The sequence below is a fragment of the Rhinolophus sinicus genome, chromosome 15, assembly GCF_057876585.1.
Source record: "Rhinolophus sinicus isolate RSI-liver-muscle chromosome 15, RSI-T2T, whole genome shotgun sequence".
Classification (NCBI taxonomy): domain Eukaryota; kingdom Metazoa; phylum Chordata; class Mammalia; order Chiroptera; family Rhinolophidae; genus Rhinolophus; species Rhinolophus sinicus.
In genome coordinates, this window is record NC_142515.1 from 90853475 (window position 1) to 90869099 (window position 15625).

General features: G+C 52.3%; 2 protein-coding genes across 3 annotated transcripts in view; one reads left to right on the forward strand and one right to left on the reverse strand.

The window, feature by feature from the left end:
* PEBP4 (phosphatidylethanolamine binding protein 4) overlaps nt 1-15625 on the reverse strand; it is a 207464-nt gene that overhangs the window by 8366 nt on the left and 183473 nt on the right. For both annotated transcript variants that reach the window (XM_074338233.2, XM_074338232.2), the window contains exons 5-6: nt 5312-5357; nt 2877-2990 (exon numbers count right to left, since the gene is read on the reverse strand). In XM_074338233.2, the coding sequence (XP_074194334.1) occupies nt 2877-2990; nt 5312-5357 (160 nt within the window). The remainder of the gene's footprint in view (nt 1-2876; nt 2991-5311; nt 5358-15625) is intronic.
* The window catches only part of LOC148755263 (uncharacterized), a 35172-nt gene that overhangs the window by 7771 nt on the left and 11776 nt on the right, over nt 1-15625 (forward strand). The gene's annotated exons all lie outside the window — the stretch shown is intronic.

The following is a 15625-nucleotide window of genomic DNA, read 5'->3' on the forward strand; positions in this document are numbered from 1 at the left end:
GCAAGCCCCAGGGCCTGTGCTCATTGGTAGGGCATCCTGGCCCTGCCTCCTGAGGGCTGGTCCAGCCCAGGGCCCCACAAGTCCCCCAAGCTCCATGCAGGTGCTTAGAGAGCACCAGGCCTTTGGAGTTGCGACGTTGTGCAGGGGCCGCTTCTGCTTTTGCAGTCACCCCTGGGCTTATCCACGCCACAGGTCTCCATGCCTCTGGTGCCTCCGTCCTCTTACTTTGGTCAGTTCTGCCCATGGCTGCAGGTTAGTCAGCTCTCAGGAGTGCTTTTGTGCATTACTTCTTCCATGGGCAATAGTTAACAGCTGTCCATGGTACGCATCAAGGTCACCGCCACAGCCTTCCACTGTTTTCTCCTTTCATCACTATCACTTCGCAAGGGGTGCTTCTCACTTTTTTTTTTCCTTTTACATCTTTGCATCTGTGGTTTCCCAGCCCAGAGCTCCCTCTCTCCTTCACCCAAAGATTCAAATCTCCTCCTTCTCCAGGGCCCAGCCCATCCCCCACCTGCTTGTCGTAGCCTCAGGCCTGGCCATATATATAGATTCGTAGATTATCTAGGTCCAACCCCTTATTTTCTAGATGAGGCAACTGAGGCTCAGAGAGGTTAGTTGATATGCCCAAAAGTCAAATCACTACCTAGAGACTGGAATACAGATTTCCCCACCTTGCGGTAAGTTACCTTTGTACCTTTCTTGGCTGAGGGTATGTGTCCTGCAGGGAAGGGGATCCTAGGAAGAGTTGGGACTATCCCTAAATCCCAATGAGCTCCAGGTATCCTTACAGCCAGAAACACATAATTAAGTGCTTAATTATAAGCTGCTCTGCATTGTTATTTAAGTGTTTCCAAAGTAGATTGTAAGCCCCTTGAGGGCAGGGAACATTCCCAGTGCCCTCTCATGTCCTCTCCAAAGCCTCTCGTACAGTGCCAGGCTCATGGAAGGCATCGCACAGTGGGACCAGTACCCTGCACAGGGCTATATTTGGGAGGATAATTTTCCTGCCTCCATTTCTGGAGGCAAACGAAATGGCACAGAAGAGAAAGGGACTCTTCCCAGATGCAACTCCAGTTCCTAAGTGTTCATACAGATGAAAGGTGGGTGGCACTGGAGGTCCAACAAGAAACCCTGGTTTTGACAAAGATCCAAAGGGACTAATAATGGGTTTCAGGCACGATAGGGTTCCAGCTTCCTTGCTTGCTGCCAGTATCATCAGAAGGGCACACAGGCCACTGTGTTTTCTGGAGGGTGGGCAGGGATCAAACCTCAGGCCCCAGCCACGGCAGGGGTGGGGGTATCATTGGTACACATGCCTCCCCCTTCCTCTTTGGCCCTCTTCATTGCTCCTCCTGTCATCACCTGATGTTCTCTCCTTTTCCCTCCGTCCTGCTCTCAGAAAGCACTCGAACCGCCAGAGGTGCCCTCAGGGAACTGTCTGAGCCTTATCCTGCCCAGGGCACGGCACTGGGCTCTTCATGTCTAAGGTGGGACTCAGAGGCACTGCTTTACTTCATGAGACTCCCATGTGTGTGGGGAGCATGGTATGCTCAGGTGCTAGTTTCCAGCCCCAGAAATCGCTGTGCTTACACTGGTGGAAGGGGCTTCATGACGTCTTCAGTGAGACAGGGATGCGGGGACATGGAGAAATTGATCTTGGCCTGGGCAAGGTGCCTGTTTCTTTCTCTTCTGTCTTTGCATCCAAACTTGAAAGTGTGTCTTTGGCAAAGCCCTTGAAACAGATTTACAGATTGGCAAGGTGCTAAAGGTACCTGGGGAAGGTTCACCAGTGGAAAGGTTGCACCAACTCTGCTCCCAGGGCGGCTGGAGCCGTCTCTGATTGGTGGCCTCTGCTCAGCACATCTGAAAGGCTCCATCACTCAACCACGGGCCTTTCTGGGCTCCTCGCTCCTCTCCTCTGGAGCCTTGGGCAGCAGGATTGTAACAATGCCTTTGCTGGCTTCCCAGTGGGTGGAGGTTAGTCAGGGTCACTGGGTGAGAGAAAACGGCTGACGACACTCACCCACCCACTCACTCTCCTGCCAGCCTGGGGGATGTACTCTTTGTGCTCTCAAGTTGGCATTTGTGTGTTCCACATTATGTGCTGTTCCCTAAAATGGGGGTGGTGGTAGAGTGTACAGGAATGATTTTATTTCCCATTTCCCTGAAGAGAAACGGAAGGGTCAGAGAGGGTCTGTGGCTCACACAGGGTCAGGTGGCATTGCAGTGGTCAGGTGCCCATGGCTCTTCCTGCACCCCCAGCTCTAGCAGGAGGAGGGCTGAGGACAAACAGGCTGAGTTACCCGTTAGGAAGCTACGGAGGGGTGGGCCCTCTCCAGAGTGCCAGGAGGGCTGCTCAGAGAAGCTGGTGGAGGGGCTACGGCTGGGGAAGTCTTTGCCCCACCACTGAGATGGCACCGGGCAAACAGACCAATTAACGACCAATGAAGACAGACCGGCAGGGTGGCATTCCAGGGCCCTCTTGCCCAGATCATACTCAATTACAGGGTACAATTATCTGTAGAAGTGCTGTGAGGTAGCTGCCCGCACATGCCATTCGAGACTGCAGGGGGACAGGCTTCTCTCCTTGGCTCCAGGTTCTCCCTTTGGGACCCTAAGGTGTAGACCCCCCACCCAGCTAAATCAGCATCTTGGTCTTCTGTGGAGAGACCATATCTGATGCCAACATCTCCTTTAGGACACTCATTCCAGTTTACTCCAGAGTAAACTGGAATGAGTGTCCTAAAGAAACACCACTCTTTGACCTTCGCCTTCAAGGCTCATGGGTAAGAGGTCCTGACTTCCTCATGAGTGCATGAAGCATCGGATCCATCCAGAATTCACCCTGGCTTTGAAGCATGGGAAAGCCTTACCTCGAGTTCTGTTTTCTTCCGGAAGGAGAGAGATGCTCTTCCCTCCCTGAAGATAGACGAAGAACTGGTAGCGATGGAAGCCAGTTTGTGATGGAGGTTTGGGAGGCTGGTAGGCTATGGGAAGAAAAGGGAGAGAGGGTGAGCTCCACATGCCACATGACCCAGGAGCTCTTTGCTGCTCTGGGCAGAAGGGAAAAAGAATCATTTGTGCCTTTCATGGTCCCTGCTAACCCTGCTGGGGTCCCAGGTGGGGGCTCATCCATTGCAAACCATTAGGATGTGTCTTTGGCAGGATCTCATCCTCAGTAACCTCATTTAAGGAGCACATTTTGGGGATAGAGAGGAGGAAGAGATGTGGTCTGGTTGAAGCTCTCGGGTGCTGGCAGGCACCCGGGCCTTTCTGGGCCAGTGGGTGTTGTCGTCCTTTTGCATTAGTCTATCCTGATGGATTTCCTGCCTCAAGAGAAACCCATCTTCCTCTGAGTGCGTTTGGCAGTGGATTTTTATTTATTTTTTCAGCATTTCCTTATGAACTCAATCCCCAAAGAAGCCAATTTCTTGGCTGAATCCGGAGGATCTGGAAGTGGTTACGGGGGTGGGTGGGACTCGGTTCAAAGGTTTGATCATGGAAGCGGCAGGACCTGGGTGCTTGGGGCAACGGGATCCAACTCAGGCTCTTCCGGAGGAGAAGGCCCATCTCCCTCCCTTGTGCTGTCTGCGCAGGAGGCAGATCTTTACTGGGGGAAAAGCGGGGTGGAGACCTCCCTATTCTTCCCCCAGTCTATGCAGGGCCCTGGGGTTTTGCAGGCCAGTCTGGGCCATTCCAGCTGGGCCTCCCTCCAGGAGTGCTCTGCCTCTCTCACCTCGCCTCCCTCTCTTCATCTCCCTCTCCAGGGAGCCAAGAACCTTCCTGGGGGTGGACGGAATGTGTGCAATGAGGATGCTAGTGGGAGGGAGTATTGGTACTTTATAGTCGCCTTCCTCTTCTGATCACTAGACAAGAGCCACTTGCTGCCTGGAGCTTTGGGCGTGTGCCTCATGGTGCACTTCCGGCCCCGGGGCCTCCAGTGTGCCTACAGCCAGGGGATTCCTGACGATTCTCTCCCCGAGTGTTTGGATTGCATCCAGATATGTGTGTGTGTGTGTGTGTGTGTGTGTGTGCGTATGTTCAGAGTGAGAACAGCACAGGGGGTGCCAAGAGCCACGTGAGTTTGTGTGACTTGGGGTCTCCAAGGGGGCAGGCACAGGTGTTGGAAGCGTTGGTATGCATGTGCTCGGAGGCTTTCTTGGAGGTTCTCTGTCAGTATGTGTGTAAATCAGCGTTTTTTTTCCACAAACACGGCCAGCACTGAGAAAGCCTTCTGACCATAGGTGTGCGCCGGAGGGTCTCTTTGTGTGCGTGGTGTGTAGAGGGCATATATGGCCGGGCCAGCTTTCAGCAAGGTTGGTGGGTGTGGAGGTGGCGAGTGCACTTGCGGGTGGGTGTATCCTGTGCTGCCAGACACTGGTGACCGTGGTTCTATGTGGATAAGGCTGGAGTTGGAAATCACTGGTTTTGTGCAGCTGGGAATTATCCTCAGGGGAGATGGAGGCTGAATCCCTTTCACTAGCAAGCTTTCCTGAAGAATCCCCCCTCGGAAAGTAGGGACCACAGGCGTAAGGAGGAAAAGAGGAGACACAGGTTGGGCCACTGCTTGGGGCCAGGCCCCGGCGGACTGCTTCCCTTGTGACATCTTAATCGTCTTCACAACTTGGCAATAAGGTGGGGCTATTGCCACTTTTTGGATGAGGAAACTGTGGCTCTGAGAGATTAAGCCAGGCGGACAGTAGATGGTACAGCTGGGGTTTGAATCCAGGCCTATCAGGTGCCTCACCTGCGGTGATTTATGGAACCATGAGGTTAGGTTGGCGATTTTGCTCAGCCCTGTGCCAGAGGCCAGCTCACCCCCTGAACATCCCCTGTAAGTTGAGTGGAAAGCCTGCTCTGCTGCTGGGATCCGGGAGGGAGAGAGGGGGTGCTGGTGGCAAGGATGAGGTGGGAAGAGGAGAGCATCAGAGAAGAGGGAGGTCTATGTAGCCACATGCAACCACATCCTGGAACTGGGAGCGGAAATGGAGAGAGGTGGGCAGGGGGAAGGGAATGACACCACCCATCCCGGCCAGGAGAGGGGACACGGGTTCTCTCCTGCAGACTCCTGCATTCATGCTGGCTCCGTCCCTTACGAGCTGTGTGACACAGGGCAGGGGGGTCTGCACCTCCATTTCATTCTCTTTAAAATAGAGATATTGATGGCAGCGACCTTAAAAGGCAGTTGAGAAGATTAAATCAGAGCAGACCGTAAACTCTTGGATCAGTGCTTTGCATACTGTGAAACGGCAACATGAAATTGTATTGTTATCATTCTGGCTGGGGGGCGCTGCAGGGTCTTACTCACCTGATAACTCCCGGCCCAGTATCTTCCCTTTCTTCAAGTCAATGCCCTGAAACAAGAGACGGGAGAGGGTCACTGCTGGGTCAGCAGCAGAAGGCCACACCATCACCCGCGGGCTCTGCTGAGTTCTAACTCTCTCTGAGTGAGGGGTATTGGGGAGGGAGGAAGATGCATGGCTGCTCCTGGCAGATGCTCCCAGAACGGGCCTTGGGGTTTGGAATGGTGCCTCGGGACCCAGGGAGAGAGGACACAGACATTGCTGAGAGTGGCCTGGTGGCAAGGGGTAGACTCCTGAACTCTGGAGAGGCCTGAGAGGACTCTTCCTGAGAGGCTGCCCCACTTCCGCCATCCAAGCCCCCAGACTAGGCACAGGGCACAACTCTCAGCCTGTGGGGTCCGGTCAGATCTGAGGCAGGGGCTGACAATCCTCAGAGGATTGCTCAGCCAGCCCTTCCTCTCAGGCTCATTGGGGCCTTCGGAACATTAGGCCAATGGCCGTCTGAACAGCCAGAAAGGCCAGGAAAGGGAGAAGGAAGCCTGATTCTGAGGCAGCTTCTTCCCCAGCCTCAGCCCCCGACCCCCTGCCCCACCCACTGGGGAAGATTCTTTGGCTGCTGGGACAGCCTCAGTTTTCCTCCTTCTCTTCCTTCCCCTCCCTTCTCCCCTCCACTCAGTGTCTGGGGGATAATGAGGCGATCGTGGGGGCGGGTGCTAATTAATGTTTGCGCAGGACTGGGAGATGCTTAGATGAAAGGGACTGGAGCTGGGCCCCTGAGTCCGTGCCACAGCTTGGGGCCCCAGGCCATGCTAGTTAGCCCTGTGGCCCCTAGGAGTGGGGTTTTATAGCCTTAATGATGGTGATTAGAGTGGCTCTTCATTGATTCTGCCAACACCTAACTGTGCCCTGGCCACCTTTCCACCAGGCCCTTCCTGGTACAGCCCTTGCTCGTCCCCTCGCAGAGGTACTCCAGGAGGTGGTGGGGGAATGGGGGTGCTCAGGGTGGTGGGGAGTATGGGGGTGCTCAGGATGGTGGGGGGTGGGGGTGCTGGGGTGGTGATGAGGGAACAGGGTAGAGTGGTAGGGGTATTGAGGGGAAGCGTGAGATTTCATCTCAGTTCTCTGGAAAAATCTCAAAGTCAGTTGGGTAACCCAACCCCTCCTACGGTTTACTTTTTAACAAAACTAAAGCCCCACCTCCCATTCTAGAAATCCCTCCCTGCCACCTCCTCCCCTTTAAGGCTGCAACTTGCCCACCAACTACTCTCACTTTGGGCCTCCTTTGGGTCTGGTTAGGGTAAGGAGCCGAGACTATAGAGGGAGGGACCCTTCCACCTTGGGCCCCTTCCTACTTTGCTTTCTTTACCCCACACAAGTGAGATCTCTGTCTTTTGACATCCTTCCACCCTCTCTCACTGGGTCCTGTCTGCTCAGGGGCATTCAGGCAGCCTTCAAATTCAATCCCTCAGACACAGCAGAACACACTCCGGCTCTGCTTTGGCCCTCTCTCAGCTCAGGGCCCCCACTCCCCCATTAGCAGCTTTGCCTTATCAAGTGCTGGCATGAGGCATAGGTGCTTAGGTGTGGCCAGGGGCTGAGATGCTGGGATGCCAGGATGAAGGGAAGGGGTTGGGGCTCCTCGATCCCCATCTCCCCAAGGAGAGTTGCTGAGAGCCTGGAGGACTAGCTGCCACTCTCCCAAAGTAGCTCTCTGGCCACCCTAACAAGATTGAGAGAAGGTGGTTGAGCCCAGGGAAGCCTGGCCCGGCCCAGCCAGCTCTGAACTCCCAGCCTCCCCCTCATTCCTTTCCCAGTCAGCCCAGCCAGCGGTTTGTTTAAACAAAACAATAGCAACCTAAACTGGCTGTTTCTTTTCAATTCCCCACAGGCTTGGGTCCCACCCAGAGTGATAAACAGGCCTCCCTCCTCTGTGTGGTGTGGGAGGGGGTGAGGGTGGAGGCTGGGCCCCTAAGGTCAGGGAGTTGGTGTGTGCAGAGCAGTGTGGAAAGTCTGATCTGTAGCCTTGATCAGGGTGGGAAGGCTCTCTTCCCCTCCCTTTCCCTCTGGGGAGTCTTTTCTCATCAGCTGGGGCCAGCTTGGCAAAGACACAGGCAGACCCTGGGATTCATTGTGTGAAGCCAATGGCCTTTCCTGTGGCCTTCCCTGGGCCCGCTGCCCCTGAGCTCCGCCCAGGCAGCTGCTGGGGGGCTGTGAGCAGAGGGCATCCCTGGCCTTCAGAGGCTTTTGGATCTCTCTGGAGCTTGTCATATGGACAGGCACTGGTCTTTGCTGGAAGAGCAGGGAAGGAAGGCTTCGGAGGAAGGACCGGGGGTAAAGGGGCCCCCACTGGCATGTGGTCAGGGTGGCTGGTATTTACTCTCATCGGGTTGAGCGTTGGCTAAGCTCCCTTTGGCCATAAACCTCCCCTCATTGGTCTGTCCTAGGGAGCCTAAAATTTCTACCATAGAATCAATACTTGGGAGGGGCCTTAGGAAACCAAATTCAAAGGGTGAGAAAGTTGAGCCCCCAAAGAGGTCATACTACTCGACCAGAGCCACAGGAGCAAGAGGGAGAAACCCAGAATCTTCTAGGAGAAACAGGCCTCAGACCCTTTGACCTCTGAGACCCACTATGGCTTTGGACTCTCAGAGCTGTCCTGTGCTTTTTCTATGACATTGTAACAATCCCTTCACTTCTCTAGGAGGCTTCTTTCCCTTCCTTCCTTCCTTCCTTCCTTCCTTCCTTCCTTCCTTCCTTCCTCCCTCCCTCCCTCCCTCCCTCCCTCCCTCCCTCCCTCCCTCCCTCTCTCTCTCTCTCTCTCTCTCTCTCTCTCTCTCTCTCTCTCTCTCTCTCTCTCTCTCACAAAAACCACTATTAAAATACACAGATACTACCTGGAGGGCTGGGGCCATGGTGGAAATGGTTAGCACCCATCCCCCTGTATGAAAACATGAGCTCTCCTAAAGCATCTTTGTGGGCTGCAGTATCACATTTAGCCTGAGATCACCTTAGAAAGCTGGACATCTCTGGGGATGGATGAGATTCAGGGATGTTTCTAGAGGGGGTGGGGAATCTATCATTTTAGTACCTCCCATGGAGACTGGACTGAGGGAAGTACCCTGATGGTAGGTGATGAACCCAACATTTGAGGGACAGACCCCACACCTGTCAAGTCTGAGCAGAGAGGAGCTTTGGAAAGGGAGCCTGCAGGAGGGGAAGGGCTGCGGGGAGCACCCCCAAACCTTGCTGTCTCACCTGGAGCCCCTGTCCCCAGCCCCCAGGTAGGCGGCTCCACTTTAAGATGGGCCCAGGGCACAGAAATATCCTCCTTTCCCTTACTATAGGTAAAACAGATTGACATTTTCAAAAGGAACTTGTCTAAATGCTAACGTTAAAAAAAGGACATAATTATAGAAATTACAAACAGCACAGAAATAGTCGGCTTTCTGATCCTCAAGAACATTGAGAAGACCGGCGTGGGTTTTTCAGGCTATCAGGACAGGAGCACCCCAGGTGTCTGGGCTTGGGACGACATCCTCGGCCCTTCTAAGTGTCAGGGATTGGAGGACCTTGGGAAGGTAGCTTTTTTTCTTATCAGGATCCTTTGGAAATGGGGAGCCTGATACCCATCACCCTCCTAGCAGGAGAGGGGAAGAGCGCATAGAACATTCATCAGTAGGACTCTTAAATGCCCAGGATTAATAAGAATAGTCTCTTCTTTTTTCCTTAGAAGTTGGTCCCCAATGTGTGTGTGTGTGCATGTGGGGTATGTGCATGAGCGCCTGGCATAGGAATGGGCACAAATTATTCCAACTGCAGAGAAGGATCTCGATTCGATGGACACTTTGGAGGAATTTCTGGGTTTATAGAACATGAGATTTCTTCTCCAGCTCTCTCTCATCCCAAAACCCCCTGCTTCTCTGTCAAGCTAGTTTGGAACTGGCATGTGAGATGCTTAGGAAAGGTTGGGGCTCGACTGACAGTCAAGCAACTCCATTCTTGGACCAGGGCGATGCAGACAGTCTTACCAGACTTGTTCTGACTGACTTGTCTTAGGTCAAGTAAAGAGCACAGTGCTAGAAGCTGGGCACCTGCCCTGCCATCATTAGCTTACACTGGTAATGAGCTTTTAGTGTTTATTCTCCAGGGCACTATTCAACCGGTGGATGTCACAGCAGCCCATGCATGGGAAGGGCAGAGATCGGTCTCCCCATTTGACTGAAAGAAACCCAGAGAAGCTTCTCAAGGACAGTGACTGCATCCTGCCTATCTCTGTAGCCCATAAGATACCTTGCACACAGAAGGGGAAGTAGGCATGGTCGGTGCCCGAGCCTATCCTCTGACCCTTGCCACGTCAGTGCTCCCCGGCTCCACTTCCTGTTTCTCTTGGCCTCTCCACCACCTGTGCAGTAGGGCACGTGTGCTAGGTGTTAACAGCCCTTGGCAATAGCTCTGAACCAATGGCTGATTAAGAACTGGTGCATCACTACTTCAGCTCCTTGCCTTTTGAGGGGAATGACTGAGCCGTATATGTCACGCCGGCTCCAGGTACCCAGGGTGGCACTTATTTGCACGTGAACCTTGATTGGATGCCTTCCTTATCCTGTCTTACCCACTCCTTTACTGGCGTTCCCTTGTGTCCCCTTGAAAATAAACTACTCGCGCGGGAATTCAGGTCTCAGGCTCTGCTTCTAGGGAAATCCAAGCTAAGACAGTGAGGGTCCAATAGACATTTATGGAATGAATGGGGAGATGAGTGAAGCTCATCTAAATGTCTAAAATGTCATGGGTAGCCGGCCTCAGCGCCAGGGGGAGAAGTCTGTCCTCCTGACTCTGTTTCCTGATCTCATCCGATAGAACCAAACTACTGCCATCTAGATCTGGATTCTTCCGTCCTCCAGGACCAGGTCCCAAAGTTCCCTGACAGAATTGGTCCCTGATATATTAAGCCCTGGGAGAACCACAACCATGAACCAACTAGATAGAAGTCACCTCTATCCTTTGTTTCTTGTCCCCTTGGGAACAACCAGAAAGCTACGTTATCTGAGAATAGACCAGGGGTGTCCAAACTTTTTTCAACGCTTTTCCACCAAGGGCCATATGCGGTAAAATACACAAACAGCCAGGCCACTCACTCGAGGTGAAGTACATATTGCCTCACCTGGTTTATTTAAGTAAACTAAATATATTTTTGGAATTTGCTGCTGGCCAATAAAAAATGGATCGCGGGCCTCAGTTGGCCCGGGGGCCGCAGTTTGGACACCCCTGGAATAGAGGGTCCAGAGACACCCCTCCTCTTCTCTCCCCAAACCTGGGGACTACTTTATGTAAGGGCTCTTTGAGACATAGGGGCCAGATTTGTGAGGTCTGGTGGGTAGGGAAGGGGCCTGGTTCAGTGCTGGTCCCAGCAGGGAGGCCGGCCCAGTTTCCTCATCCCCCTTCAATTACCCACAGGCAACTGGCCGCCCACCTGACGGCCCCAGGTACTCAGGCTTGCTGACCCCTGAAGTGGAGGGTCAGCGGCACATTTCCTGGAGCGTGCGGGAGATGATTTAATCCCTTCACCCACCTCTTCCCATCTGGACAGGAGGATTCAATCATTTCTCCTGCCTGGCTGCAAATCCCAGAGTGAGCAGTTTTACTTTTTGATCTCTGGGGTGGGGGGCATCAGAAGAATCCTGAACTTGAAAGATGAGGTACAGAAAGATGTCATGGAAATACGGGAGAGAGGCGGGAGAAGTGAGCAAAACAGAGCACTTGGGTGGGGGTGGGGGGAGGAACGGAAAAACAGGGAAAAATAGAAACAGTTCCAGGCTCTGTGACACTGGCACCAAAATGAGAAAGCTCCTTGCTGTTTTGCACAGCTGCCTGCAAGCTGCCAAGTGGCAAAGGAGCCAGGAAAAGGCACAAGATTGGAAAGTGCTACCCAGCAGTCTGTGTGTTCTGCAATTAACAAGGGCTAGGTGAATGGAAGGCACTGACAGCTCCTGGGCTTGGAGAGCCCCGGGGGCCTAACAGCAGCCTGGAGAGGACCCAGCCCCCAGACTGGTGCCTGCTCCATGGGAAAAGGCTGTGATCAATTAATCCTATGGCCTGCTTTTTTGCCTGAGGGCCAGGGAAAGGAGGGCTGGCCACTGTGGTGGGTGGAATGGAGTCGTGGGAAGTGCTGAGAAGGAGGCACAGACCTGAGACCTCCTGGGAGCTTCTAGACACCAGGATGTAGGATGGTCAATTAATTCGTGTGCCAGTTTCCCTCAAGAAGTGTCAACATCAAAGACCTGATAAGCCTCTTCCTGGCACCTTCGTTGGGGGCTGCATGTGAATATTGCCTTTAGAATACACCGTAGATGATTGGCAGATTCTGGTATCTTGGCACCGCCTGGCCGTAAGACCCATGGGTTGTGATTCCCAGTTTGGCTTCAGATCTAGAGTCAGTTACTTCCTTAGGTCTCCAGATGTCAAAATGGGGTGGGGTGGGGCGTGGCTGAGGAGGAATGATCTGCTTCCTGGAGTAAGTATAATCCTTACCCAGATGGGAGGGGCTTCAGTCAGGGCTTTACCGCTCTCCATGACACTGGGTTAAGAGGCAAGATGCCCCAAGGCCAAGGTTGTCTGTGGCTTTAAAAGTACAAGCTGTCCAGGCCCTTTGTGCAGGCCATATGGAAGTGCATGCAGTTCCCAAGTAAGTCATGCTGTCTTGCACCTGTGTGTATGTGATAGCATCTAGCAGAGACTTGGCCCCGAGGAACGGCGGCTGGAGAGATGGATAGATAAATGAACCAATGAATGAGAAGCCTTGTGTTGGAGAAAGAAATATGAATGAGACATACTTTATGGTATTGAGGAGCTCATGGTCTAGTGGGACAGATAAGTCAACAAAGAAATAACTCTACCATAGGCCTAAATCATTGAAGACTATAGGAAATGTAGAGGCGCGTAGGAAGTTGTAACTGCTTCGGGAGACTGGTCAGGGAAAGCTGTGAAAGGAGGCTATCTACTCTCTCTGGGGCTTGAAAGGATGCGTTGGAGCTTTTCAGTTTTCCAGTGGACAAGATAGGGGAGAGGAAGGGCAGCTTATGTTGAGGAAACGGAATAAACAATATATAGATATGTAAACAAGATCTGAAAGGAACAGGTGGGTTTGGAAGAAACTCAAGATAAGGTTGGAAATGAGGGCTGGGGTTAGGCTTGAACGGTAGGCGATGCTTCTGATATCTGAGAATCAAAGCTATCAGCAACCTAAACTGAGGGTCTTATAGACCCTGGGTAAGAACTTTTTCTGTTTTCCAAATTCTCAGCAACTGTGTCCCAGGAGGGTTATCAGAGGGGGCTGGTGAAGCTGCCTCTCTGGTCAGGAAAGGTTCTGGGTGCTGCTAGGCTTTGGGAAGTCAGAGCTGGATGTAGCTGAACCCCATCACCATAGCCTCACTCAGAGCAGGTCAATCTGGGATCCCAAATGCCTCCTTTTTACAAACTGTAACTTTTTGGTATGGGTCATTAAAGTACTATGTGTTCATTGTAAAAAAAAAATTAAATTAAAATACAGAAAAAAAAAAAAAAAACTATCAAGAAAAAGAATCCCCTGGGCCAGTCCACGTACAGATAACTGTCTTGAGAACACATGACTCCCTTCTTTGCATTTGGGTCCCAAAGTTTCTCATCACACAGGTGCCAGCTTCAAGCCCCTGGTGCCCTCTGGGGCCTGCGCTGGCTGGACTCCCATCTCACCTCCTGCCTGGGGAAACTTGCCCAAGTTACTTTCAGTGTCTGAAGCTCAGAGACTGATTCCGACCTCGGGAGATGGTGGACCCACGCCTCTTTCACCCTTTCCCATCACAGGTCACCCATTCTCTGATTGTGGTTCCAAAGTAGGTTTAGGAGGAGGGTGGGCAGGAAAAGAGGGATAAAGAACACAGTGTATGGTCTTATTAAATCTGTCCCACTTAGAACTGGACAAGAAATGTTAAGGTAGGTTGAGAGCAAGTATCATGAGTTGATAGCTAAGTATAATTATTATGCTTCAATGTCAGTTTAGACTAAAGACTGCCATTTCTGGATACACAGAACAAAAGCCAAAGTTGGAATCAACTACAGTTTGCTGGAATGCCTCATTTATCTGGAATCCTGCAGAGAATTGGGTATTCTTCATAAGCACACTTCCCTGATCTCTCGAATCTTATATTTTTAGCTCCCCCAACTCCTTTTATCTCAACAATTTTGGATAACGATCTTATTAAAACACTAGTTCTTGTCTTCTTAAACACACAACGGAGCAAACCTTATGTAATTTTAAACACAGTGGAGAACCCATTTTGCACCCTGCTATAGCACCAGGCTGAAGGCTGACAAACAGGTCATTCAGCCTTCCGCCTGCTCAAACTTCCTTAGGAGCCAATAATTTAAGATTTATGTAGTAGTGGTCAATATACCAATATACCAAGAAAGGGGATCCACCTCTTGTGGTTGCCTAACATGCGGCGGGGATTCCGCCAGCCTCTTCACACAAGTAGTTCACTCTGGTACCCCGCCTTCCAGAACCTTTGCTACTATGCTGAGTGGCCCTCAAGAGCCCCCCACCCGGGGAGGGCAGAGGCCTGCCCTGCGGAAGGAGTTGTGCTTCGGTCTGATTTCTGGCAGCTGCGAGAGCTAGGGAAATCCCGTTAAAAGCAGCCCCACTTGATTAGGGACTAAGTTGTTGACACAGCCATCCTTAAGGGCCACCTGGGCTCCAGTCCAGTGTCATTACCGATTAGCTACATGACCTTGAGCAAGACAATTTCCCAGTGTCTCAGTTTCCATACCTATCAAGCAGCAATGATAATGATACCTGCCCTGGTTTCCTCACACAGTTGTTGGGAAGATGAAATTAGGAAATGAAATATTCTAAAGTCCCGCAGTGCCGTCCAAGCATACAGGTCACGATGGCTCCCCTTCCCTGGGCTCAGCGGAGGAAGGAGGGGCACGGCAGCCAGGACTCATCCTGTGAGCTCTCTGTTGCTGTGATGGGCCTAAGGAATCTCCTGGCAGGGTCAACCTCATGAGGCTAATGGCTGTGCCGTGGGCTCAGAGGTTACTCAGCTGTGAATGTGGGGCCCGTCCCGCTGGGTCTGCACTCACCCGGCGTGTGTGGAGTGTGGCACATAATGTATATTAATATGCTTTGATGAGGGGCATTAATATCTCCTAATGACACCATCTGAGCCTGGCCTCCTTCCTCCTCTCGCTCCTTGCTCCTTTCTCCACCTCCCACCCCACGGAGATACTCTCCCAGCTGAGATTGACAGACGCTGGTGGCCCAGAGGAGGGTCAGGAGAGAGAGCTGTCTGAGGAGGGGGGGATTGGGTGGGGTCCAGCCAGAAAGGTCAGACTGAGGGTCCTGGGAGAGGGAGGAGGTAGGAAGTTGCTGGTTCTGCAGTCACGTGGAAACTTGGCTAGAAACTGCCTGGTGATGGGAGCAAGAGAAGCAAAACAGTGGCAAGACTTTTCCAAAACTTGGGGGAAGGCTGGGGAGTGGCAGGGGGTGAGATAGGACCAGCTGGGCTCCTTGTAGGGAGAGGACAGGAAGGAGACAGAGGCCGGCAGCTCCCTGGCCTCTGGGTCTGAGAGGCCGGGGCAGCAGGGATGAGAGGCAGAGAAGGGGAGAGCAGTGAGTCACACTCATTCCGCTCACACACGCTCATCTAGACACACGTTCACACACTCACACAACATTCAATCATGTTCACACTCATGGTCACCTGTACACACTTATAACACGTGTACTCACATGTGTTCACAAATACACACTTACACACCGCCCCCACGCTCACACACGTACACACACATGCTCCTGCACACTCATACATGCTCACACGTCCCCATGTCCACATAGCCGCACACACGTGCTCATACACACTTATAACAAGCTTACTCACATACACACTCACACACATTCACACACATACACAGCTCCCACACATACTCGCACACACACATGCTGTCACACACATATACACACATAGACACTCACATACATACTCACACCATATGCACTCACATACACATCCTCACATACACACACCCTCACATATGTACACTCACACACATTCGCAACACTCACACAGACCCTCACATATGCGCACTCACAGACACTTATCTACACGCACATGCTCCCACACACACTCACATGCAGTCACACACAACCACACATGCACACATATACACACGCACACACTGAAATACACTCCCTCTGCCAGGCACCTTTCACTGTTGGGTATGTCAGGGGCTGAACATGAGGGGAGAACCAGGGTGAGGGGACATTTGGGAAAGAGCCTTTGGCG